We start from the raw sequence: 27,980 nt of genomic DNA, 5'->3' as shown, positions 1-27,980 counted from the left end.
ATGGGGTTTGGGGAGGATCTGCGGTGTCCGCAGGCCCACGCCGCTCTGATCAGGCTCCTGGACTCAGAGCTTCACCTGATGGAGGTCATGAAGAAGTGGATGGGTCAGCGGGCCAGGAGCGAGCGGGAGTTTTCGGTGCAGCTGCACCACATGGCCGGCATGGTGGAGAAGCTGGACCGGCCTCAGCTCGGTGCAGGACTGGACTACATCAGCCAGCTCAACAAGGTGGGGGAGATCGGCCGTGTTTGTGCTTTTGTGTCCGTTCTGTCACTCGACTGTTTTGGTGACTCTCTCCGTCCTCTCGTCTGTCCCTCAGTCGTGGGACGTGCTGCTCTCTCAGACCGACGTCCTCAGTCAGGTGATGAAGAGACGCTCGGAGGAGCTGATGGACGGACCCATCAGCAAACTGACGCTGCTCATCAGGGACAAACAGCAGCTGCGCAAAACCTACACGGAGCAGTGGAACCTGCTGAGGCAGGAGCTCAACAAGGTGTGTGACACACACACACACACACACACACACACACACTGGTTTCCATCACTTCAGAGGACATTGAATTGACTTTATTTCTTTAAGATTTAACTTGATTTATGTCCCCTAATGTGACAATGTATGTAAACAGATTTAGGCAGTGTGCGAAATACACATTAACAATCGGGGGGGGGGGGGTCCCCATCTCCCATCTCCCATCTCCCATTTGTTGCACAATACTAATAAACACAGACCCCCCTGTTTTTCGCACCGTCCTCTTAAGGAATAATTTTAATTAATTTTTGAAAATCAGGACATGATCCATTTGCCCTGATACACTTTGACAGTGAGCTGACTTTCTTCTCAAAAACAAAAAGTATGTCGGAATGACTTGAAATGTACCATGATAATAGTCGTTATCGCCCTGAACAAGGATCCGTTGAAAATATTTGCATATCTCTTAAGGAATAATTTTTATGAATTTTTGAAAATCAGGACATGATCCATTTGTTGCACAATATTGTTTCACCACCCCAGGTGTCACGCTGCAGTATTGGCTATCTTCCCTGTCAGATGTGGGCTTTTTCCACTGCGCCATTTGGAAAGCAAATAATTAAAACATTAAAAAGTGTGTGAAACACCAGGGCTGGAAAACAGGTTTTTGTACCAAATTGAGGAGCTCTGTTTAAAAACAGAGTATAGCATGTTTACAACTCAAGGAAATGATTTGAATGAAAACAAAGTGAGGACTGGCCAAAATGTCCTCACTTTGTAAAAATGACCTCACTTTGTTGGTTAAAAACCCTCACTGGTCCTCAGTGTGCTGCAAGTACAAGAACACACACACACTAACACACACACACACACACACACACACACACACACACACACACACACACACACACACACACACACACACACACACACATACACTTGTTTTTATGTCTTAGTGGGGACACATAATAGACATAATGCATTTCCCAGGCCCTTACCCTAAACTTACCCATCACCACTAAGTGCCTAATCCGTCACAAAGATAGTTTGTATATTTTTGTTGGACCTCGCAAAGACACGAATACAAGTTCACACACAAACAAGGATTTGAGCTTCAATGATGGAACAACAACATGTGCGGTTATAAAGTGTCTCGTTCTGTGTAAAAGAAAAAGCCATCTGACACAGGAAGTGGACGGAGACCACAGATGGTTTGACTGCTGCAGAGGAACATGAGAGACAAAAGACAACATGAGGACATGGTCTGACACATTGGTCTGACTAATCTGCTCATAAATGATCACTTCAAATGGAGGAAATAGAGAAATTCCATTGACGAAAGTGAAATAGATAGAAAAAAAAGGGAACAAATCACAGAATAAGGAACTTTTTCTCGTTCTCTAAACGCTATAACGCAAAAAACCCCACTATTTATTCCATGTAATTTATTCATTCACTCATATTTATTAACATTGTATTTCAAAAAAAAGAAAAAAAAAACACATAATCCATGAACAATATTGTTCACACTTAACTTTGTAGGTTTTCTATATATTATGTTTTATATTTCTTGTTGTCTTCTGTTTTTGTCACTTTTGCCCTTTCTGTCCTTTTAATTTACTCACTCTTTTATTCCAATGTGCCCGGACTGTCTGTTTGTGCTCAAAATAGCGAGGAAACATCTTGAATCTTGAATTTAATGACCTTCAAAGACGTGGCCCGGAGCACAAAGTGTCATTATACGCTGATGACCTTCTGTTCCTTGTGTCTCAGACCCAAACACCTCCCCGTCAGTGGCAGCTGGTCCCAGTCACTGTGCTTCTCTGTGTGAATATTCTTATATCATTCACTGACAAACCATTTCAAAACGAGGAGAGTATAAAATAATTCACGCACCTGGAGGTCGTCCTCGTCACGCGGAAATGTATAAAACCTCTTTAAAGGAAGTGATGCGTCACTTCTGCAGTGGCCAAATACATTCTTTAAAGATGAACATCCTTCAAAACATTCACTTTTTTTTTCTTTTGGACTCAAATATCTCTTTGTGCGTAATATGACAAAATAAGGATAAACTGTTGAAGCTCAAATCAACCTTGTTAAGATGTGTGTGTGTGTGTGTGTACTAGTCTTTATGTCTTTGTGAGGTCCAACGTACGAACCTCTCTTTGTGGGGACATTTTTTCTGGGCCCCACAACTTTAAAGGGCTTTTTCAGGGTTAAGACCTGCTTTTGGGGTTAGAGGTGGGGTTAGGTTAAGGATTAGTCCTTAATCGTTTGTCCTCAGTAAAATGTATAAACAAGATTCATGTCTTTGTGAGGTCCAAAAAGACGTAAAAAGGGCATTTTTCTGGGCCCCTCAACTTTAAAGGGCATCTTCAGGACTTGAAGCAAGGACTTCAAGACTTGCTTTTAGGGTTATTTGTGATGGTTAAGGTTAGGTTAAGGGACTAGGGAATACATTATGGCTATGATGTGTCCTCACTAAGATATAAAAAGAAATTTCCATATGTGTAAAAAACATAAACTTTAAAGGCTTTTAGGGTTAGGATTAGGCACTTGTTGAGGTTAAGGCTTAAGCCGCTTACCTTAACCGTTAAGGTAAGCGGCTGGAGGATGCATTATTATTATTATGTCAAAGATGTGTCCTCAGTAAGATATAAAAAACAAGTTTGCCTGTGTGTACTTGTATTTATATCTTTGTGTGGTCCAAAGACACGTAAAATCCTATATTTGTGAGGACATTTTTTATGAGCCCTAAGACTTTAAAGGGACAATGTGTAGTATTGATTGGTTTATATAACCCAAAATCCACTTTTTTATACATATTATGTGCTCCTGCATTGTCTAGTCGCTGTATAATAGTTTTTGTTTCATTTTCGTAGTGTTTCAAAAAGTCATGTAAAATAACATGGTCGCGGGCTGCTGTTGCATAGCCACTGTTAGCAGCGAGACGCCATGTTTCTACCGTAGCCTGTAAGGACAAACGCGAGAGAACAAATCAAGCGTGGACGACATTTGACCGGCTGTGGATACCGTAGCGCTCAGGGAAGGGAGGGGGTGAGCAGAGGAGCAGTTCTTTGTTGTAAATTTCAGCCTCTCCTCTAGATGGCACTATAAACTACTTACTTCACCTTTAAAGGGCTTTTTTTTCAGGGTTAAGACCTGGTTTCAAGGTTAAGGTAAGGGGCTAGGAAATGCACTATGACTATGATCAAAAAGTCTCAAAACAGTGCGTGTGTGTGTGTGTGTGTGTGTGTGTGTGTGTGTGTGTGTGTGTGTGTGTGTGTGTTCAGGTGACACACATGGAGCTGGAGAGGCTGAAGAGCAGCTACAAACAGGCAGCGAGAGACGCAGCTCTGGCTAAGAGGAAGTACCAGGAGACCAGTAAAGGTGTGAGTTCCTGTTCTATAAAGTCACACGACCTCTTGTTATTGTACTTGAGTAACAAAATATCATCACGTATATCTGTACTTCACTTTATTTATATTTATAGCAACTTTTACTTCTACTCCACTTCATTTCCTCTAACTATCTGTGTTACTTGTTATGACCAAATAAATTCAGAAGAAGACGAGTTAGTATTATGGTCTGTATTTATGTAGAGCTTTTTGAGTTGTTTAACACTACAGTTTTCTACGGTGGCCCTGAGGTGCAAAGCGCAAATCACAAAACACAACACACATCAAAAACACAAACGCAAATCAAAAAACACAAACGCAAATCAAAAAACACAAAGACATTAACTCAAAACGGAAACACAAATCACACAACACAAACACAAAAGCAGAAAACACGAAAACATTAACTCACAACGCAAACGGGTTAATGTTTTTGTGTTTTCTGCTTTTGTGTTTGTGTTGTGTGATTTGTGTTTCCGTTTTGAGTTAATGTTTTTGTGTTTTTTGATTTGCGTTTGTGTTTTTTGATTTGCGTTTGTGTTTTTGATTTGCGTTTTTGATTTGTGATGTGTTTTGTGATTTGCGTTTGTGTTTTGCACCTCAGGGCCACCGTAGTTTTCACCCATTCACACACTCCAACATAGACTCGCGGAGCCAGGATTTTAACCCACAACCTTCCAGTTCAAAGACAACTTGTCCTTCCATTGAGCCACCATGGTCAATACTTAAGTACATATTTAAGACTTTTACTTCAGTAATATTATTTAAAAGAGTGTCACGTTCTGTACTTTTACTCAAGTATCCCTTTAAGGTACTTTATAAAAGACTGTCTGGGTTTGGTAGAAGCTTTGATTTAAACTGTATTGCAGTAGTTTTGATGATTGTTTTTTTTCCCTTAAACTGAAATTGAATGACAGGAATTTTGTTGAGACAATAAACCTTGAGTGTTCTATTTTCCAGCCTGTACACAAACACGTCACATCAGTCAGTAAACAGTAGAACCTTATAAACGTTGTCTGGTCCCTGTTCACTGATAGAGTGCTGTAATAAAGTGAAAGTAAAATAAAAAATACAAAATGAAAAGAGCCTTTCAAAATAAGACGCAGAGCAAATGTGAGTCTTAAAGTAAAAGTGGCAACTGCTGGTCGCTGGGGGAGTGATTTTTAAACATTTCTTAAAGAACTAATGAAAATAATAAATGCTATGCTGTGTAATGTTAAAAGTGTGAAAGTGCTGCAGTTAAAAGCCTTAAAAAGTCTCACGTCAGCTGGAAAGGAAAAATCTTTCCTGCAGCGTTCAGTCCTGCAAAGCAGTCTGGTCATGACCTCTGACCTCCTGGCACCGACTAGAACATTGTTCCACCTTGAAAACTGCAGCTGGCTGGAGATTTTCTGCCTTTCGCACCATTCTCTGTAAACACCACAGACGACTGTGTGTGAAAATCCAGGCAGATCAGCAGTTTCTGAAATAACTCACACCTGAATTGTTCCTCATTCTGACGCTCGCCGTGAACTCTGTCGCGTGATTGGCTGATTGGAAATTTGAATATTCGTGTCTGGACTGTTAAATAAGAAGGCACTTAACCACATTCAGGTCGTCCAGGATCATCTCCCTTCACTTGTTACCAGTGCATTTTAGAATCCATATCTGACCTGCGACAGCTTCACACCACGTTGTTATTCCATATCTGTGAAAGGTGCTGTATAAATAAAATACAGTGCAGTTACCTAACAGGTGTACCTAATAAAATGGCCGCTCACATTCACACACAATCCCTTCATTCTTAAGAAACCTTAAAGGTCCAGTGTGTAAAATTAAAATACTCTTTATTTTTCACAAGTGTACAATCACCTACTTGCATGAATAGTTTTATTATTGTTATAATGACCTCAGATGAGCCTTTTGTATTCATATCAGGAGCTGAGTCAGCTCTACAGAGGCGGCCATTTTGGACCCCCATTGTTTTTACAATAGCTCACAACGGACAAACTAATCATGCTTTGAGTTTTGTTGCTAACTGAAGGTGGACAGATTGGACAGAGAGTGAGGTGTATCTGTACTTTACTCTGTTAACTTTCACTTTTACGCCACTACATTTTCTTCTATCTTTGTTACTCGTTACGACCTAATGAAATCAGAAGCAGAAGAGTTGGTATTATGGTCTGTAATTATATAGAGCTTTTATAGTCTTGATGAGCTGTAGTTTTCACCCATTCACCCATACACACGCTGTAACATCAGCGTGTGAACAGGCAAGGCAGGCAACTGCTTGGGGCCCCCGAGCCGATAGGGGGCCCCCGAAACATCCCTAAAGGGGCCCCACCTCACTTTAACCTGTGTGAAGTTATCGTTCTGCAAGTTGGAAAATGAAGAGGATTATTTACAGTGTAATGCATATCTTTTTTACTCAGATACTTACTTACTTACTCATGTTTTTTTATTTTTTATTTACATTTATATTGATTTATAATGTGGGTTCTTTACAGTGTAATGTATTTTTTTTTTTACTTTTATATAGTTTTTATATTTCCCATACTTTTTAAGGTTTTTCCATGTTATTTCATTCATTTTGAAAAAAAATATTTTTTTGAACTCATACAGTTTTCGTTGTGTCAGACTATTTGTAACATAACGGTGATGAACACTGGTTGGGAGGGCCCCCTGGGAATTTTTGCTTACCTTGTTGTACCTGTTCAACGACAATGAAAACATCTTCTTTTTATTTCTAAAGCTGCTGTGTATGTTTTTATGAACCATCACTGTCTCCTTGTGTGTGTGTGTGCGTGCAGACAGAGAGCGAGACAAGGCCAGAGAGCGCTACATCAAGTCGTCGCTGAGACTCCACGAGCTGCACAACGACTACGTCCTGTGTGTGCGAGCCGCTCAGGTTTATCACCAGCAGCACTACAGTCAGATCCAGCCTGCTCTGCTCGACGCACTGCAGACTCTGCAGCAGGAGATGCTGCTCATACTGTGAGAACAAGTCTCTCTGTGTGTGTGTATTTACCTCTATAGCATTGGTTCTCAAAGTGCAAATAAAATGTCAAATTTGGACCGGCATATATGTAATTTTTGTCAAATTTTGGACCAATTTTTTTTTTTTATAAAAAATGTCAAATTTGGGATGTCATTTTTGTAAAAATTTTGACCTAAATTTTTTTTGAAAAAAATTGTCAAATATGGGACGGCATATATGTCATTTTTGTCAAATTTTGGACAACTTTTTTTTTTGAAAATAATTGTCAAATTTGGGACGACATAGTATTGTACAACGTTTTTGTCAAATTTTGGACCAAAAACATTTTTCCCCCAAAATTGTAAAATATTACAAATGGGATTTCTTTCAGGTTTTTTTCCGTTTTTTTCCCTTTGGCAGCCTTCAGTCCAAAGTTGGGTTCCTAAATTGGCCCTCAGGTATTAAAACTTTGAGAACCCCTGCTCTATAGGAACTCTTCTGCCATAAACACTGACCTTGGAGACCAAACCTAATGAGGCGTAGACCGTGGTCTCAAACATTAGGTTACATTTACAGTGCCACATTATTAATTATATTCAACATTTAATACATACATCTATATATAAATATGTACAAAATAAATATATATACGTGTATATATCTATTAGAGCTGCGATTGTTTTTCATAAACGATTAATCTGTCGATTATTTTCTCGATGAATCGTTTGGTCCATAAAATGTCAGAAATGTCAGTGTTTGTCAAACCTGGAAATGACGATGTTCTCAAATGTCTTGTTTTTGTCCACAAACCAAAATGATTCAGATTTCATGATTTCTTTGTTTATGTGGAGCAAAGAAACAAAGAAAATATTCACATTTAAGAAGCTAAAACATTCAGAAATCTTGTTTTAATCATGAAAAAAATGGTCAAACTGATCAATCGATGATCAAAATAGTTGACGATTAATTTAGGAATTGATAAATATTCGATTCATTGATTGTTTCAGCTCTAATATGTATATGTATATATACACGTTTATATGTATATAAAGCTGGTCCAGTATAAAGATTCCAATTGTCTACATGCTATTTTAATTTAGTTATTTACAGACACATTTTGCATCATTAATATGATTTTTTTTTTAACTTTATATCTAAACAAAGAAATATCAATATCATCATTATATGTTGGACCTGGCCCCTCTAGACCAGACTAGAAGTTCACTGGTTATTTTGACTTTGAGGCCCTTGAGGTAGAACCTCATTTCTGAGGAATGAGTTGGTCTAACTGAGTTTTGGATAAAAACTGACTGTAGTGCTATTGTGTCCTATTTAAAGCCTTTTTAAATAACACACATGAAACTCTGCTCTGGAAAAGAGAAGAAATGGGTTCATTTACTCTGAATGACTGTTGAGACGTCCTTGAAATCAGGCTAACATCTGTGTTTGTGTGTGTGTGTGTGTGTGTGTGTGTGTGTGTGTGTGTGTGTGTGTGTGTGTGTGTGTGTGTGTGTGTGTGTGTGTGTGTGTGTGTGTGTGTGTGTGTGTGTGTGTGTGTGTGTGTGTGTGTGTGTGTGTGTGTGTCTGTGTCCTTCCTGACCAGGAAAGAGATCCTGCAGGAGTATTTCGACATATCCACACTCCTCCATCACGAAGTGGTGCATATCCACAGGGAGATCTCGGCTGCTCTCACCGCCATCGATCCTCACACGGAATACGACAGCTTCACTCAGCAGAACAGGTGCGACAGCCACAAGCAGCCCCCCCCCCCAACCCCCTCCACAGCAACACAACCATCACCAACATGTGTGTGTGTGTGTGTGTGTGTGTGTGTGTGTGTGTGTGCAGGTCTGTGGGGGAGATTCCTGCCTGTGCAGACTTTGATTGCAGCCTCCTGGAGGAAACTGAGCAACTCAATCCCAAAGAGATTGAACTGAACGACCTCACGCTGGAGACAATCCAGCACAAGTGAGAACTAACGACGCAGCCTGAAACAGATGACTCAATGTGGTTTTCCTTATTTTTTAATGTCTCAACAACTTCCTCCTTCTTTATCTGTGTTGTTCTCATCTGTCTCTTATTTCCCTCCAAACTGCTTTGCATCAATTACTTCCTCATTATTGCCTTTTCCCCCCCCTCCCAGGCTGACTGCGGTGGAGGAGGAGCTGCTGGACCTGGCCCGGACTCTGGGCTCCCAGCAGGCCTCGGTGGAGCAGCTGGAGCTGGAGCTGGAGGCGGAGGAGGAAGGTGTCAAAAAGGGCCAGAGGTGGGCAGACCGCAGATCCATCACCCTCTGATGCTGCGTCCACAGGTCGCACAGAAGGTTACGCAGCCGTTGGTAGCTATGAAGTCTGTCTCTGCGAGCTCTGCTTCCTGTCGGGAGAGTTCAGTGCGCTGTCGGCTTGGCACCAGCAGCTATTAACCAGTGCGGTGTCGAGGGCTAGTGAGTGCCTCATTAGCTATAATACATACTCTCATAATAATATATGATATACAGCACAGCGCAAAACTCATACAAACACGAATAAACCTGGCGTAATAACAGCAGATGTTTGCCGACACACACATCTTTTATCGCAGACGACACGTTTACATTACGCAACGTGTTTGTGCGATCGGAAAAGTTGGTTATTGCGGTTATTTCACATAGTAAATATAGTTATTTTATGGCCTGTTTTTGGACATTGAGACAAAAACTCAAAGATATATTACTCTAAATATGTTTTATACTGATAAAACTATGATACAAATTTCAAATTTAACACAAAATCTGGTGTTCGTGTACCAGATAAAACTTTTTATACATGCAGTGAATTGTAAATAACTGCCAGATATTGACAGTTATTCTGGTCAAACACCAGCTAACTGCATTCAAACACATTCACCACTGGCTTTCCTGAGGTCCTATTTACACTCCGTCACTACCCTACATACGTTTGTGTGTCTTTTGTATTTGGAATGGACGTTCAATATCTCAAAAGCTTCCCTTTCAAATCAGGTCCAGCAGTTTTCTGGCCTGTTCTTTACAACTGAAAAACCATCACCCTTTGGTTATTTTTGTCTTATTTTTGTTAAATTAGATTTTGGCGTTTAGTGAAACAATGAACAGTAGCTTAAAGTCATGTGACAGAACTAAGGTTATTATAGTTTTGAAATTTTCATGAGTTTTTATTTTTATTTAGTTTTTCCAGTTTGCTTTTTTTTAAATTTCAGTTTAGTTAATTCAACAAATGATTGAGTAGTTTCAGTTTAGTCTTAGTTTTTCAGGTATTAAGAGAAAGTCTTGACTTGTAGACGCTGAAAATGACACCAAATATGGATTATCAAATCCTTTAATTTCATTTTTAAACCTTTAAGACCTGAAGGTAAATCAAAAGTAAAACATCAACTGGTCTGTATGAATGAGGTTTTGGAAAAACGAAGATGAAGCTGAATTTATCTACAATTCAGTTTCGTTTCAGTTAGTCACTCATTGTATTTTTTTTTTGTAGTTTTTTATTTTGCTCATTTATTTTTCGTTTCCTCCTCGGGGAAGTACTTAGGATCACGCCAGAGACTCGCGACACGTTAGATTTATCGCAAGTCACTTTTTTATTTCAGTGTAGAATGACAGCGCCACACACAGGCCTGGCATATGTACTGCAGCGTTTTTGACACTTTTTCAATCATGACAAAGAAAAAGATTGTCGGTGTTTCGTTCCATTTCTGTAATCTTACGTAGCCTTAAAGGTGAAGTAAGTAGTTTATAGTGCCATCTAGAGGAGAGGCTGAAATTTACAACAAAGAACTGCTCCTCTGCTCACCCCCTCCCTTCCCTGAGCGCTACGGTATCCTCAGCTGGTCAAATGTCGTCCTCGTCGTCTTTCTCCGTGTCAGCAGATGAGGTTCGTGAGGCGAGGGAGAGGGCGGAGCTACCGCGGCCGTAGCAGACGAAGCGGAGAGAGTGGAGGCGGGACTTCCGCTACAAGTAAAGAGACGCTTGATTTGTTCTCTCGCGTTTGTCCTTACAGGCTCCGGTAGAAACATGGCGTCTCGCTGCTAACAGTGGCTATGCAACCGCGGCCCGCGACCATGTTATTTTACATGACTTTTTGAAACACTACGAAAATGAAACAAAAACTATTATACAGCGACTAGACAATGCAGGAGCACATAATATGTATAAAAAAGTGGATTATGGGTCATATAAATCCATCAATACTACACAGTGTCCCTTTAAGACTCCAGATTAAGACGGATGACGGCTCATTTCTTCTTTGGCTAAAATCACAGAGTATCTGGTGTTTTTGTGTCTGAAGCAATGACTGCGATTAATAATTGTTACTCAAACAGTTGCTGATTAATTTTTCCTGACAATGGATTAATTGTTTCGTGTTTAATCAAATCGCCGCAGAGACACTGCGCTACGTGGGCGTCGTGCTGCGTGTGCTAAGACTTTAACTTGAGTGGACAAACACTCAGATCTGCTTGGCAGAGGAAACTTCGTCTGGACAGAATATTAAATCACTCGAGCAGAACGGGTAACACAATCCAAAAAAAACAACATGTAATACATGGAGGGAAACCAGGGGGACACACACACACAGACACACAATCCACAGACTAACAAGAAACAAGATGAACTGGCCGAGGACGAGGGGAACACACAGAGACTGAAGGGGAGGGGAGATAACCAGACACAGATGACACACACATGAGAAACAGGTGGAAGTAATGGGGAGCAGGTGTGTGTGTGTGTGTGTGTGTGTGTGTGTGTGTAATCAGGTCAGACGACACACGGGGGAGCAAACTACAAAGCAAAACAGGAAGTGAGACAAGACAAACATACACGGGATGAAAAATGACGACGACAAAACAATCACGACATGGACCCACGTTTCTAAAGGAACTGAAAGTAACCGTGGGTGACATCTAGTGGTGAGACGGCAAGTTAATGTTATATATGGACCAAAACATCGTATCTACATAACGATAAAAAAAGGGCCTCAAAACGTCTTCAGTCGCAAACAAAAACCCACGTTTGCTGCTAACAACAACGTGGACGTCGTCTTTAATCAGCAGCTCGTTACAAAGACAAATGTGCGTGAGACCAGGGCCGGCCCAAGGCATACGCAAACTAAGCCGCTGCTTAGGGCCCCGTGACCACTAGTGGGCCCCCAAGAGCAATTAACTAAAAGAAGGAAAGTTTGGATTGCTATAGTGTATTTAGAATTTTATAAACCATTTTATTACCTTGTTCCGGGTGCCTCTGTTGATTTACATTATTATTTAAGTATTTGTTTGATAATTTATTTGTTTATTTTATTTAATGCTGTGTTTTTTTTACATATAAAAGTCAAATATTTGTATTACAGGAGTGTATTTTGAATCCCCCACAAAGATTGTGCACATTTTTAGATTTTCGGACCTTAATATCTTAATATTTTATTTATAAACCGTTTGGTTTTATGTATTGATTCTCTGTGTCGCCAGTAGGGGGAGTTGCTGGTTTTGCCAAATATTAATTTAAAGATGTTTCTGTAAGCTTGCAAATCTGGTGTCTGGTTCCATGCAACAAAAAGTTCTCACATTTAGTTTTACAAGTGTATTTGTATTGGTCACAGAGTAGAATAAGTAGAATACCTTTAGTATAGTAGGTGTGTGAATAATGATCAATAATCTTTATTATTGGCAGTAACAGAGGGCCCCAAAATCACATTTTGCTTAGGGCCCCATGGAGGCTCGGGACGGCCCTGCGTGAGACACAGTACGTACTCGTGCTGTTGATATTTATTCTGCATCATTTCGTCATTTTTTAAGAATTACTGCTTCCTCTTCTTCTTTGAGCCTAACATAATATGCAAACTGTCTCCATGACAACAGTAGACTGATTTATGTCAGAATAGTTAGAATTCTGAGAAAAAAGTCAGAATTATGTCAGAATGCTAAGATTAAAGTCAGAATTCTGAGATCAAAGTCATTATTGAGAATTCTGAGATTAAGGTCAGAATTAAAGTCACATTTCTCAGTAGAATTCTGATATTAGAGTTGGAATTCTGAGGAAAAAAAAAGTGCATCTTTAATCTCAGAAATTATGTATTTTTTTTATTTTTCTTTAAATTTATTTTCTGTAAAAAACAAATATGTATATGTTTTAAATAACCAAACATTTAACTGTCAATTCCAGCAACATAATCTATCTGAATCAGTTCCTATTGTTTCAGGATAAAAGCTCTGAGCTCTGTATGAAACTTAAATCTGTTTGTGAAGATTTATTTTTAAATCACGGGCCACTTATTGCTGACTTTTCTTTAGAGCATCTTAATTTATTAATTAAAATGTGGATATTTGGACAACAATATTTATCACCAAATGGATATTTGGACCCAGCTTTAATCCCAATGTAAAAAGGTCTTGGCAGACGCCTGTGCTCTCTGAGTGCTGTTGTTTGCTCTTGTTTGTCCATAAGTTGTTGTTCAGGACTTCAGGAGGACTGGCTCAGGTTTACCAGCCTCACACACACACTCTCACCGTGCAGGAGCAGCTGAATCTGCTCTCGTTAGAGAAGCTCGTGCATTGATCGCATTAGTCAATAATAAAAAAAACGACAATCTGCAAACGTAAGCGGTTTTTGCATCGACGTCTCTGTGCTCCTGTGCTCTAATTGTGTCACTTGTGTTGTTTTATTGACTCCTTCATTCATCCCTTGTGTTACTCACTCAGTCTGATGTAAAAAAAAAAAAAAAAAAAAAACCCTGCTGATGTTCAGCTGCTCTCTGTCATGTAGGGTTTACCAGTTCAGCAAGAGACACGTACTGGAGGAGTGTCGGCAGCAGGTCGCTCTGTCTCAGGGCGTCAGAGCCAAGATGGAGGCTCAAAGGCTCATTCTGAAGCAGAAACTGGAGCAGCTGGGCTCTGAAGAACCTCCATCTGCTCTGATCCTGGACCCAGACAGGGTTTCCCTTTCATCCAACTCAAGCAATGTACGTGCCCGGAAACCGTCCAAATACGTTTATTGCAATTACAACGTGCATCAATGCATTCATAATCTGTCTGCTCCACATTCAGTTTATTCAGTTACAAAAAACATCCAATCCAATCTAATCTGTGAACCCTCTTATAAAACCATCATGATGTTCAGGCTGCCTGGATTTATTTTGATTTCATTGCTGTAGAATTATCAAAAGATAATCTGATCAGAAAGATGATCTTTCTGACCACTTTTTTCCGAGATAACTCAATTTCAATATCTGGCAGTTATTCAACCATTTCGGAATGACCATACTAGTGAGTCAGAATTCTGAGATTAAAGTCAGAAGTCAGAATTCTGAGAATAAATTCATTATTGAGAATTCTGAGATTAAAGACAGAATTAAAGTCAGATTTCTCAGATTAATGTCAGAATTTGAGATTAATGTTAGAATTAGTCAGAATTCGGAGAAAAAAGTCAGAATTCAGAGAAAAGAGTCAGAATTATGTCAGAATGCTGAGATTAAGTCAGAATTCTGAGATTAAAGTCGGAAATCTGAGATTAAAGTAATTATTCTGAGGAAAAAAATGAGAATTCAGAGAAAAAGTGAGAACTGATATTAAAGCTAGAATTAAAGTCAGAATTTGAGATTTATGCCAGAATTAAAGTCAGAATTCTGAGAAAAAAAGTCAGAATTATGTCAGAATGCTAAGATTAAAGTCAGAATTCTGAGATCAAAGTCATTATTGAGAATTCTGAGATTAAGGTCAGAATTAAAGTCACATTTCTGAGATTAAAGTCAGAATTCTGATATTAGAGTTGGAATTCTGAGAAAAAAAGTGCATCTTTAATCTCAGAAATTATGTTTTTTTTTTATATTATTTCTTAAAATTTATTTTCTGTAAAAAACAAATATGTATATGTTTTAAATAACAAACATCTCTTGGAAGTGATTTGTTTGCCGGTTCAAAATGATGCAGATAAACTGTATAAATGTGAATAAGTTGCCACATTATGCACAAATTAGCTCTCGTTACGACAGTTTGCCGTCTTTAGAAAGCAGAAATACAAAAAGTGTGTCAAGTTAAAAGTTTAGACGAGACCGTTGAGTCGTGGACTCATTCACAACATTTTGTTTTATCTTTCTCTCAGGAACACTTCCAGACTTCTTCTTCCAAAATAATGGAGGGGATAATAACCAACCTGAGCGGCCTATTTAAGACCAAATGTGAGGTATGTTAATGATCTATTATTGCTGTGTAATTACACTTTTATCAGGTACACACGACACCTGGCAGGTGCTCTGCTGCTGTAGCTCCTCTACTTCAAGGTACTTCGACCGTTCATGTTCTTTATGTGTGTTTATAAGTCACATATTCAGGCTTTAAAAGAAAAAAAAAGTTGTCTTATGTGTTGTTGAGTCAAAGTTATGCATTTTAGTCATGGTATAAAGTAGCAATAATTGAGCTGAATCAACAAGTAGTAGGAATAAAAGGAGGAAACGGTAATGCAGTAAAGGAATGAAATGAGAGGATGTTCCCATGAAGTAAAATCGACATACAAAGAAAATAATGAAATAAAAATATCACAGTAGATCCGTCAAAGTCACTCAAATCCCCTGTTTTCCCGTCTCCAGCAGGTCGTCTTTGAAGTTAGTTCTTTTATTTATTTTGTCATTTTATTTATTCAGAAAGGAGACACGTGTGCGCGATAAAACATTAACCTTGTGTAAAACAAGGACGCAGGATGATGCACTCACTGTGCCAGGTCTTTCCTGCCTGCAGCTCGTGGGCAGGTACGATAAATTAATCACAGCACAAAAATGTGATTGGAATTTTTTTTTTAAAAAAGAGAAAAAAGACACCAGGTCACGGCCAAGTATGCATTTTCTGTCTGTGCTCGGCTGTGTGTATGTTTACTACTATAATTATGTATACTCTCTTCAGTTTACCATAATTAGAACATAATTATAGTAATCTGATCATAATCCTATAACAAGGGATGGCTTGATACCACTTTCATGGTGCCAACAATGATAATTTGATAAGTTGTTCTGGCACAGATATCAGATTTATATCAAGGAATCTATAACATCAATAGACATAATGTTCCAACAGTGACACAGTAAGAAGAAATAAACAGCCCATAACACGACTCGGGGATGAAATTATTGAATCAACTACCGTCAGATAGAAAATGTAAAATCCAAATGTACCATCCAAAAAATTGTGTATTGCTTCATGGTGTATTCAGCCTGTAAAAAAATGGAAATAAAACTCAGCAACAGCATTTTTGCTTAGTCATGTGTTGGGCTGTTTATTTCTGCTTTTTTTTTGGAGAAGAATATTTTTAACCATTGGAGAATTATGTCTTTAAAGCTGACATAGAGTGGTCCTGTTGCACATATATTAGTTATACTTACATACATTAACTTGTTTTTATGGTCAAAGACCTCCGTAAGAGTGGCTGTAAACGAGCTGAAAGAAATCTGTCTTTTCTGACGATGTTCATCAGCCGCGATATTTCAGACTGAAATCTCACCCTCAGAAGACAGACTGTGTTGTGATTGGCCAGCAAGCGTAGAGCCTTCCCAACTGTCTTGTGATTGGCCAATACCCGGAAGTGACATAATCAGCACACCCGCTCTCAGAAGCGCAGCTCCCCCCTCTGGAACGGTGGATGCACTGCTACTCATTATCAAAACATTGTTTTAACAATGTTTAAAAATAGCTTCTTCACGACTCCCCGCCTCAGTCCCTTTTATGACTTTGACCCGGAGTCAGAAGACAGTGTCGCTCGTGAAACACCTCCACAACAGACGTTATTCTTCTTCTGCGGTTCAATGTACGCAACCGGATGTGCCCGGACTAGTGCCCGGAGCAGGACGATCTGCTGTTCCGGAGAACCGGTGTTTACGTAACCGGACCGGGTTTTTTCAGAGATCTCGCTGAGCCAGAGATTACAATAAAACACAGCGTTCTCAGCAGTTTGTTTAGAAACTTCAGGGCTTCGTAAACAATGATACACACTAAACAACAGCGTTAATTGGAACTTCCGGTCTAGGTCTGCTTTAAATGGCTGAAGATGATCATCAATGCATCAGCACAAAATGTGTTGTTATAATTTCGGTATCGGTAGCAGACATGAAAAAGTGATATCGGATGGTCCTTGCCTGTTATTTTAATTTTTACAGTCTGTGCTTTGTGATCCGTTTGATACGTGGAATTTAGGGATCATGTCACATTTTGACCACTATCGTACCAATACTGATACTGAGTGGCGTTGAAATGAAAATTCCAATGAATCTACATGATGTAAATTAAACTTCCAGTGATTACACAAGAGTGATGAAGGAGTGGACTAAGATAGCCAGTGACAGAAAGTGAATGCAGTAGCTGGTGTTTGACCAGAGAGGGCAGTATATACACCGATTTTTATCACATGTATATTTTTAAAAAATACGGCGTTTTCCACTGTGGTCCCAGCTTGTCTCGGCACGGCATGGTTTGGGTTGGTTTTTTCACTACAAAAATAGTACCTACTCAACGTGGGCGGCGTCATCACTCCACGGCCGTACGAAACTGCCGTGGCTTCGGACGGCACTCTGGCAAGGTCACGCATAGTATTCCCTCAGCTCGCTTGGAATCTTGCCAGAGCAGGTAGTTAAAAAAAGTACTTGGTTCCATGTATGATGCGAGCGAGAACGCAACTTAACCGTGCCGTGCTGTGCCGAGGCGAGGCGAGCTGGTGGAAACACGCCATTCGGGGCCACGGAGCATCTGGTCTGGCCAGTAGGGGCCCGGGTCAAGTGGAAAGCGAGCTATGAGCTTAAAATTGTATCGCAAAACTTTCAAAATAAAAGTTATAACACTTTATACAATAATATAAAGTTCACAATAAAAATGTATTTATGATACAAAATGAATCTATTACTAAAATAAATAAATAATAATACTATATTACAGTAAAATACTATTTCTCCCGTTTTTTTTGCACTATATTTATATTTATATTTATATTTATGTTTATGTTAAGGGCTGCTTTTTGTTGAACTATTGTTCTGATGTTTTTCTTTACACTAGGTTTTCAGTTCTCTGTCTAGTTTTAAGTTGCTTGTTTCCTGTTTTATTTTGTTAAGTCATTTTCTTGTCTAGTTTTGCTTCCTGTCTTCCCCCCGATTGTGTTTCACATGTGTTTGATTGTCCCCTCAGCGTCTCCTCAGCGTCTGTGTTGGTTCATTTTGCTTCGTTGGTTTATTTGTTGCTCGGTCGTCTCGTGCTCTGCTTTCATGTGTTCCTGGTAAGATCCTTGTGCTTACATTTTCCTTTATTATTTAAGACTTTTTGTGTTCATTTTTTAAATATGTCCACCAGGATTTGCACATAACATTAACTTAGATAGACATAAACACTCGGTTTTTTTTAGGTTCAGTTGCACTTCGAACAGGAAGGACACTTGCTTCAGTGGAAGAACACCTTCCCTCCTCGTCCAAACACCTCCCAGCTCTTAAAGTGCAGCACTTCAAGTCTCAGCTCCCAAGCCTATTTCCACACAACAAATAATTCATCATGTTTTTATGAAAGTGTCAGGGTTTGAAAGTGTTCCGACTCCACTCACTCATACACAACTCATTCTTTCTTTCTCTCTCTCTCTTTCTTCGGGGGCTCCTTCTCCCGAGGGTCCAGTGGAATTTATAGAGGTCATGTTTGTCGGTCGTGTTACTACTTTTGAAATCTTTTGCCTGACCTAAAAAACTAAAGTTTAGTTCCCAGGATGTCATTGTTTTTTATAACTGATATAACAGATGATGGTCTTTGACCCGACCGTCCTGCACAGACACTCGCAGCCATTCTTTTAGTCTTTAATCTGTCATTTGAGCATTTAATGGTTTTTAAGCCTACAAGATCAATGTTAAATCATCAGCTCTTGTTGCTAATAGAATAGAAAATAATTTTATTTAAATATGAATAATGCAGTTCACATAGTTCCAATACAAATAATAGTAGTAGTTTATAGCTATTGCTAGTCCTATTTGGGCTTTTACATGAACAGTTTAATAACATGATGATACAGGATTAAAACTACACTAAATTACATAACAGCTTGAAGCTAAACTACATTACACACAATAACAATTGTCAAATGATGAATATAAAACATAATCAGTACAATCAGCGACCGTATAACAATCACCAAACCTATATTCTGACCCACCCTGAGGGACAGAGAAACAACTAAATAAATGGTAAACAAAAAAAACAAAAAAAAGTCACAAAAATGTTGACTTTATTATCAAAAGTGTTTTTAGTTATGGCTCAAATATTTAACCCTTTAATAGCTATGCCTCAAAATGTCCTGTTTTGCTTATTTTAACCATAAAAAGTACATTTTCCTAGAATAACTTTCAATATCTGGCAGTTATTGCATATTAAAATGGTGTATTAACAATTTAAAATGAAGAAAAACAAAAAAGTTTTATATATATATATATATAAAAAAAACACTAGTTGTACACGAACACCAGATTTTGCATGTTCATGTTTTAAATTTGAACAGTGTAAAAACACATTTAAAATTAAAGCTTCCTGCAACAGAGGGAGTGAAATTAACGTAATATCCACATGTTGGCTTTGACGTGCAATTTCTCAGCTTTTCAGAAACCGTTGGAATTGAATCCGACAGCACAAACCGTCGCGGAAATAAACGGTAACGCAAAGTGTGCTTGAGCATGATATTGGAGAAATGATATTTATTTATGATGCAAAATCATTCGATTTGGTTGCTGCGGCTTTGAGATCTCAAATGAGATGACAACCATTAGGGAAAATAATCTCCTTCCTTCCTACTGATGATACATATTTATTGGCTGTACACTTTGAGTCTTGGCTCTGTCACACACTTCTTCTCTCCACTGTGTGAACTGTTGGATCTCTTTATAAAAATGGTAAGGTCACCTTAAAGTGCTTTGAGATAATGTATGTTATGAGTCGGCCAGGACACGCTTCCAAGTTTTTATTCCTGATTAAATAAAGTGTTAAAAATGAATAATAATTGTTATTATACTCCATCCGTCTCTGCAGGATCCTCCTTAAACCATCCTCACAACCACATATTATCTTTAATTATTCATGTGAGCTTCAAGGATGCTCACTCCTCTCTGTTTCTGCCTCCAGGAGCCTCCGGCTCTCAGCCTGGTCCAGGCGCTGGATCTTCCTCTGGAGCAGCAGGACTGGTACCACGGAGCTGTTCCCAGACTGGAGGTCCTGGAGCTGCTGAAGAGTGAAGGAGACTTCCTGTTGAGGAAGAGTCAAGAGAAACAGGGCTATGTCCTCTCTGTGCAGTGGGGAGGATCCTGCAAGCATTTCCTGATTCAGAACACAGATGTAAGTAAGACTGGCTTAATGGTTTCTTCAAATGTACACGGTGGAAATTAACGTGGAAATGGACTCGCCTGTAAAGTAAGGTATACATTAAATGTTACTTAAAGGGTAAATGTGTATGGTGCAAATTCAATTTCCAGTAACTTTCCTTGGTGTAAATTAAATTCCCATTAAATCTAAATGGTATAAATTAAAAATTCCATTACATTTACATTAAGTTTCCTTGGTGTAAATTAAATTCCCATTAAATTTACCAGGTGTGAATTGAGGATTACATTTACACGGTGTTACTTTAAGGGTAAATGTGCATGTTGTGAATTGAGGTGTACATTTTTACAGTGGAAACGTGATTTCCATTAAATGTACATGGTGTAAATTAAATTTTCATTCAATTTACTTGATGTACATGAAGGTATAAATTGACATTGTGTACTTTATGGACTGCATATACATGGTGTAAATCACATTTCCATTAAATTTACATGGTATTAATTTATTTTACTTGAAATGTATTTGTTAGAAATGAAGGTGTACATTTCCGTCATGTAAATGAAGATACCACAAATTCCAAGAAACGTTGTATATTTTAACATATATAACATTTTGAAGGCGTTTTCGCGACACGTGTGTGATTTGCATATTTGCTCACGTCTGTGAATATTGTTGTGTCAGTAGAATCTGTACCGTCTGGACGGACAAGGTTTCCACAGTGTCCCTCTGCTCATCCATCATCTGCTGTCCTCACAACAACCCATCACCAGGAGGGTTGACATCCTTCTGAAGAGGCCTGTCCTCAAGGTATGAGCTCACACACTTAAAGGTCCCATATTATAACCTATTTCTTCAAGATAAACCTGTTCCCTGATGTCCTAATGAACATGACTGTGACATGCTTTGGTCAAAAGACTTCTTGGACTTCACAGATGAGAAGACATTCAAAGATGAACTTGACCTTTAATGACGTTGCCTTTAAGTTCCTGTCTCTTTGTTTGGACTCGCTGTTAAAACCAGCTCTAACATGTCGTGTCTTTTATTGTCCCTTTCAAACCTCATTAGGACAAGTGGGTCCTAGACCATGATGATATTATCCTGGGACAGCTTATTGGACGGGTGGGTACACGTCACAAAATCAAACATATAATTTATCATCATTCACAAACCAAGGCTGGGTTTCATCCACCTAACCAGGGGTGGCGTTACAGAGTTGGCAAAGCCAGCAAATGCCTGGGGCGCTGGGTTCAGATGAGCTGGGCCCCACATGAGAGGCTAAATTTAGATTTTAGTACCTGGAAATTCTGTCAGAACGCCCTTAAATGCACTTATAGCTTCTATAGTTCGAGAGTGTCTGTGTGTGAACCATGAAGTGCAAGATAAAGATAAGACAAAAGTAAAAAAAAACACTCCAGGTACATTTTGCCTGGGGCCACCAAAAATTCCTTGATTTAAAAAAGTGAAACGCCCTTTATCTTTACATGCTGAGCCGCATGTACAAATCATTCTTTATTTGTATTTTTATGCTACCAGCGAGTTTCTCTATCTGTATGTCTGTCTAGATAGCTAGCTTGCTAGCTGTCAGTCTGTCTGAGTGGGAGCGTGCTTATGCTCCCACAGCCCTATGTTCCCACAGCCCTATGTTCCCACAGCTCTATGTTCCCACAGCCCTATGTTCCCACAGCGCTATGTTCCCACAGCGCTATGTTCCCACAGCTCTATGTTCCCACAGCTCTATGTTCCCACAGCCATATGTTTCTACAGCCCTATGTTCCCACAGCTCTATGTTCCCACAGCCTTATGTTCACACAGCTCTATGTTCCCACAGCTCTATGTTCCCACAGCTCTATGTTCCCACAGCCCTATGTTCCCACAGCCCTATGTTCCCACAGCGCTATGTTCCCACAGCGCTATGTTCCCACAGCGCTATGTTCCCACAGCTCTAAGTTCCCACAGCCATATGTTTCTACAGCCCTATGTTCCCACAGCTCTATGTTCCCACAGCTCTATGTTCCCACAGCCTTATGTTCACACAGCTCTATGTTCCCACAGCTCTATGTTCCCACAGCCCTATGTTCCCACAGCTCTATGTTCCCACAGCTCTATGTTCCCACAGCCCTATGTTCCCACATTTCTAAGAGATTTTTCTTTTTTTTTCTAAATTTGGCCCTAGGTTCCCACAGTTCCAACATTTCTACTCCTGCCTGTTAGTTAAGGGTTCGCCACTCATTCTAAAAAAAATCCTTAGAAATGTGGGAACATAGGGCTGACCCCGTCTGGGTTGAATCCTGTTCTGCTTTAAAGGCTCAGACACCATTTTTGTTCTCCACTCACCTAACTTTGTTATTCTCCATCACTTACGTTGATGTGTGCACACAGGGAAACTTTGGGGAAGTGTACAGTGGTCGAATTCGCTCTGATAACACTCCTGTAGCCGTGAAGTCCTGCAAGGAAAACCTGGCTCCAGAGCACAAGAGTAAGTTCCTGATGGAGGCCAGGTTAGTACACACACACACACACACACACACACACACACACACACACACACACGCACACATACAAAAAAACAAAAACAAACATACAAACAAAAAGTAATCCTAACCCTAAAACTAGGCCTTAATCCCCAAAATAAACCCCTTTAAATACAAACATACACACTGCACTTAAATCGTTTTTTCTTATTTTCTCTGCCTCTCTAACATCTGCACACACACACGTGCATGCACTCACACACTCACACACAGGATCCTGAAACAGTACGACCATCCAAACATTGTGAAGCTGGTAGGAGTGTGTACACAGAAACAGCCCATCTACATCATCATGGAGCTCGTTCAAGGTAAATATGAGCTGTTTTATTCCCAACGTCACCTCTCAACTGCTGTGTGATGTTACAGTGTGTGTGTGTGTGTGCACATTTCATCAGGTGGCGATTTCCTCTCCCTCTTGCGTCACGAGGGTCACCGGCTGAAGCCCAAGATGTTGGTCAAAATGGCAGGAAACATAGCAGCAGGCATGGAGTATCTGGAGAGTAAGAAGTGCATCCACAGGTTGGTCAGTGTGTGTTTGTGTGTCAGGGGGCGTGAAATCACAGGGGATTCTTCACGATATGATACGAGACACCAATAATATGAGGATACAACGTTAACTTCGAAATGTATTCACAACATCTAGAACAGGGGTTTCTCAAAGTTTTGATACCTGAGGGCCAATTTAGGAACCCAACATTGGACTGAGGGCCGCCAAAGAAAAAAAAAAGGAAAAAAAACAGAAATAAATCCCATTTGTAATCATTTTAATGACCAGATTCCAGTTCTACAGTTTAGCATTAAGTAATATAAGCATTAATATAATGTTATTTAAGCATTAATATAATAACGCTTTATAATTTACTGGGTAATTACCCAGTATTTTGGCCATTGTTCTTACCTTCTAATTACAGGTTAATACCAAGTAACACATTTCTGTTACCATATATTTACTGGGTAAATAGCTAGTAATTGTGGGCTGTAGCTACCTGCTTATTACCAGCTTATAACCCAATAATACACTTAAATTCACCATATAGAAACCAGGTAAATACCCAGTATTTTTGTTTACACTTGTTGGTCTATATCCAGTAATGTCCAATAAACATTTAACAAGCTTAGTCGCTCCTGGATTAAAACTATCAACTGTAATTCATTGCGGGCCGCCAGAAATGTTTCTGCGGGCCGCCATTGGCCCCCGGGCCGCACTTTGAGAACCAATGATCTAGAACAAAAGTGCATTACGTCTATATGTATTAAATGTGGATGGAGCATCTATCTTAACGTAGCCTTCTCCACAATTATCTTGCTGTAAACTCCCTCTTCTTTGGCCAGGTAACTTCCACCCAAGTTCCCTCTCAGTAATTTGCACAGTAACGCACAACAAACACGGTTTCACAAGCACTTGCGTAGCGTCGCTAACTTTAGGTAGGTTTCGGTGACGCTAACCTTTTTGGATAGTTTTACCAAAATGACAATGTGGTGCCGAAAAACAACAAATACTTCTCTGAAAAGTTCTCAAGGAGATAAAGTTAACCCACCTGTCCAGTAGAAACAGAGCTACCATGTCATCACTTTGCAGCCCTTTCTGGGCGTTGAGTTGTCGCCAGCGTTCAAGTGCAAGTTTGATTGACGCCTCAAGATCCACTTCATTTGTTCGGGCCGTTCATTATGATTGGATGGTGATTTTTACAGGCCTGTCTGTTGCACAGGTGACTGACTCCAGAAAATGATCTTTAATGTAGCTTTCTCCACCACTATCCTGTTGTGAACTCCCTCTTCTTCGGCCAGGTAACTACCACTCAAGTTACCCTCAGTCATTTGAGCAGCGCCACCACAAGGAGACATCAAGTAGCGACTTTTTAAAAAAAAAATTGATTATCTATTGCACAAGGAAGGATGACAATTTATCACCAAAATGATATTTGGACCCACCCTTAAAAATCTCTCTAGTATTCAGAGGTGATAATCAGTCACAGTACTGTACACTGGTGATAAGATTTTTAATGATGCTCTAAAACAGACTTTTTTTTTAACATCTTTCACAGGCGACACTGTTTGTGGCGACAAAGCTGCGACAAAGATTTAAAGCGGTGATGATCACACACGAGGCTGTGTGTACTGTGTGTTTCCCACTGGGAGAGCGTGTGTTAAAAGATACGGAAAAAACAAGAGCGATGAATATCTACTGATAAGAACAATGGAAAATGCAACAAATGACTGAGACTTCTGGAGTGTTTTTGGGACATCAGTTGCTGAGATGAAGCAGCGGGGGGAGACTAAAGCCACCATCACAGTGACTCCCCCCTAGAGTAGTAGTTTGCTGGTGCTGCTGTGGAGGGGGAGACATGAGGCTGTGACATCCTGCTCATTACAGCAGTGCTGTGATGCACCCAGAGGGGACAGATCAGAGCAGGCTGCTGGTAGCTGCTCAGCCTGTAACGCTGCATACCAAAGCACCAACACCACAGACATGACAGGAGCGCCTGTTCTCTCACTCCTTTTTATCACTGTTTCTAAAAAAAAAATAATAATAATAAGAGATTATGTATTTTGTGCCTCTTTCACCATTTTACATCAGCCCGTGTAGAATTCCTCTCACATTGTCGTCGTCCTCTTCTCCTCTGTGTTTGTCAAGGGACCTCGCAGCTAGAAACTGTCTGGTGGCAGAGCACAACGTGGTGAAGATCAGTGATTTTGGTATGTCCCGTCAACAGGACAACGGCGTCTACTCCACAGAGGGCGGCCTGAGACAGATCCCCGTCAAGTGGACGGCGCCTGAAGCTCTGAACTATGGTAACGCCACCTAAACAACTCCCTCAGCACTGCAGTCACAGCCTCACACGCACACACACACACACACACACACACACACACACACACACACACACACACACACACACACACACACACACTGCAAAAAAAAACAAAAAAAAAAACACCAAACCAAAATTGACTCCAGTCTTTGCCTTCTCCCTTGCTGCCCCCTGCTGGTGCTTTCAGGTCGCTATACCACAGAGAGTGACGTGTGGAGCTTTGGCGTCCTCCTGTGGGAGACTTTCTCAATGGGAATGACGCCCTACACGACCATGAGCAACCAGCAGACTCGAGACGAAGTAGAGAAAGGTAAGGTCACATAAAACGAATGAGGATATGTATATATGTATATATTATTATTGTTATTATTATGATCATTTGTAATCGAATACCTTTTTATATATATATTTATATACATGTATCTTTGTAGGTTTGGTTCCATTAATATGAAAAATGATTTTCATAAGACCATGACTGGACTACCTTCACATCTGCTTTTTATAGATATTGGGACAAAGAAACGCTAACAATTAGGAGGAAAATGCAATATTTGAGAAACCAATGACGCTAGAGATATAAGAGAGGTACCGAAAGATGCGCAATAGCCACATTTATATTCAACTTTCATTGACACTGTAGGCCTATTTGCATTATTTTGGATGTTATTTACGAAAAACTGATTTTTCCAGAGCGGGGATACAGGTTCTGCTAAGAAGCAACTCTAGAGGCTTGGTGGACCCCTTAGATGTTATTCAATCCAGCTAATATTCTACACATTTTCTTTTCATTAGTATTGTCACATTTTAAAATTGGGTACATGTTGAATTTTCAAAGTTGGGGCAAATGATGCACACTTATATACATACATACATATATGTGTATATATATATATATATATGTATGTATATAAGTATATATTATATAATAATATAATATAATATAATATAGAAACACATACAACACATACAAATATACATGCCTCTAAAAATGTGAACCCATCAGAATTTTAATTTCCCTGCCAGAAATTGCTCCAACCACAGAATAAAATAATATATATTTAATTGAGTAAAAAAACAAAAAAACAATAAAACATAAAGAGCACAAATAAAGATAAGTGACAGACAAAAAAAGGCAATCAATTACAACTATAAGTGAGTAAAAGACAGTAGAATATAAAGGTAAACGAGCAGCAGAAGAGGAAACATAATATATCGGTAATGTAAGTGAGTAACAAAACGTAAAAATGCAATCGATGAAAAAATACAAAACAAAAGGCATTCGATTATAAATGATAATAATAATAACAACAATAATGGCTGACTCTCAAGATCACCTTACATACAAATGCAAACATAAACAGAATAAAACACAATACAATACAATAAGAAAAGACAATAAATAATAGATGGTATAAGACAATAAAGACAGTAGAACATAAATATGAGTGAGTAAAAGTCAATAAAATATAAATAATACAAATATAGGTAAGTGAAAAAAGACAATACATTATTGATATAAGTAAGAAAAAGCTAATAGAATCTAAATGTAAACAAATAAATGGGAATGAAATACAATATGTATTAAAAATATAAGTGAGCAACAAAAAGAAAAATGTAATAGTTTATCAATATGAGTAACTTCAAAAGTGTCCAAAAATAATATAAGTAAGGTTGTATTTAATCAAAGATTAAGGATACAAATATGGGTTAATAAAATGCAAAAGAAAAAGGCAGTATATTATCGAAAGAGTGAAAGACAAGAGAATATGAATATAAGAGAATAAAGACATATAATGTTATAATATAAGTGAGTAAAAAAGAGTGAAAGACAATAGATTATAAAGTGAGTAAAAACACAAATGAAGAAAGTGTAAAAGAGAGTAGAATAAAAATTAAAAGTGAGTAAAATTAAAGACACAAATACATGAGAGTGAAAGGCAATGAAAGATACGTGATGTGATCAAATGTGTTAATCAATTATTTATATTTATTTAATAAAGTTGTTTTAACCGCTGTGCTTTTTACACAATTTATTTGTTTCTACTTGATTATATTTTGACTCAGTTTTAAGAGCGGTTGTTTTCAAATGTGTAATCTTACACATAATAATAATAATTATTATAAATAGTAACGTGCATTCATATTTCATCAGTGTCGTTGCCGTCAGTGTGTTGTTTTTTTTGTTTCTTGTGTTTTTCCTCTCGCTGACACGTGGGACCCTGTGTGTGTGTGTGTGTGTGTGTGTGTGTGTGTGTGTGTGTGTGTGTGTGTGTGTGTGTGTGTGTGTGTGTGTGTGTGTGTGTGTGTGTGTGTGTGTGTGTGTGTGTGTGTGTGTGTGTGTGTGTGTGCTTAGGCTACCGTATGCCTGCTCCTCACACGTGTCCTGTGGAAACCTCCAGGATCATGAGCAGCTGCTGGCAGTACGACGCCAGAAACAGGCCGACGTTCAAGAAGCTCCGAGCCGAGCTCAGCGCTATTTACAACAAAATGACATGA

At 39.2% G+C, this 27,980-nt stretch overlaps 1 protein-coding gene across 1 annotated transcript; it reads left to right on the top strand.

Moving 5' to 3' along the window:
• Positions 1 to 27,980, top strand: fes (FES proto-oncogene, tyrosine kinase; the record flags this gene model as incomplete). Its single annotated transcript, XM_083900385.1, has 18 exons — positions 1 to 225; positions 317 to 490; positions 3,760 to 3,856; positions 6,654 to 6,837; positions 8,424 to 8,561; positions 8,669 to 8,788; positions 8,964 to 9,086; positions 13,587 to 13,782; positions 14,922 to 15,002; positions 19,943 to 20,152; positions 20,825 to 20,947; positions 21,206 to 21,259; positions 22,520 to 22,638; positions 22,885 to 22,979; positions 23,067 to 23,190; positions 25,307 to 25,464; positions 25,672 to 25,794; positions 27,838 to 27,980. 18 exons carry the CDS (start codon positions 1 to 3, stop codon positions 27,978 to 27,980), a joined length of 2,487 nt encoding a protein of 828 aa, XP_083756511.1.

This window comes from Microchirus variegatus (assembly GCF_963457635.1).
Source record: "Microchirus variegatus genome assembly, chromosome: 14".
Classification (NCBI taxonomy): domain Eukaryota; kingdom Metazoa; phylum Chordata; class Actinopteri; order Pleuronectiformes; family Soleidae; genus Microchirus; species Microchirus variegatus.
The sequence above is the reverse complement of the archived record's forward strand: the minus strand, read 5'-3'. Positions and strand labels throughout refer to the sequence as shown.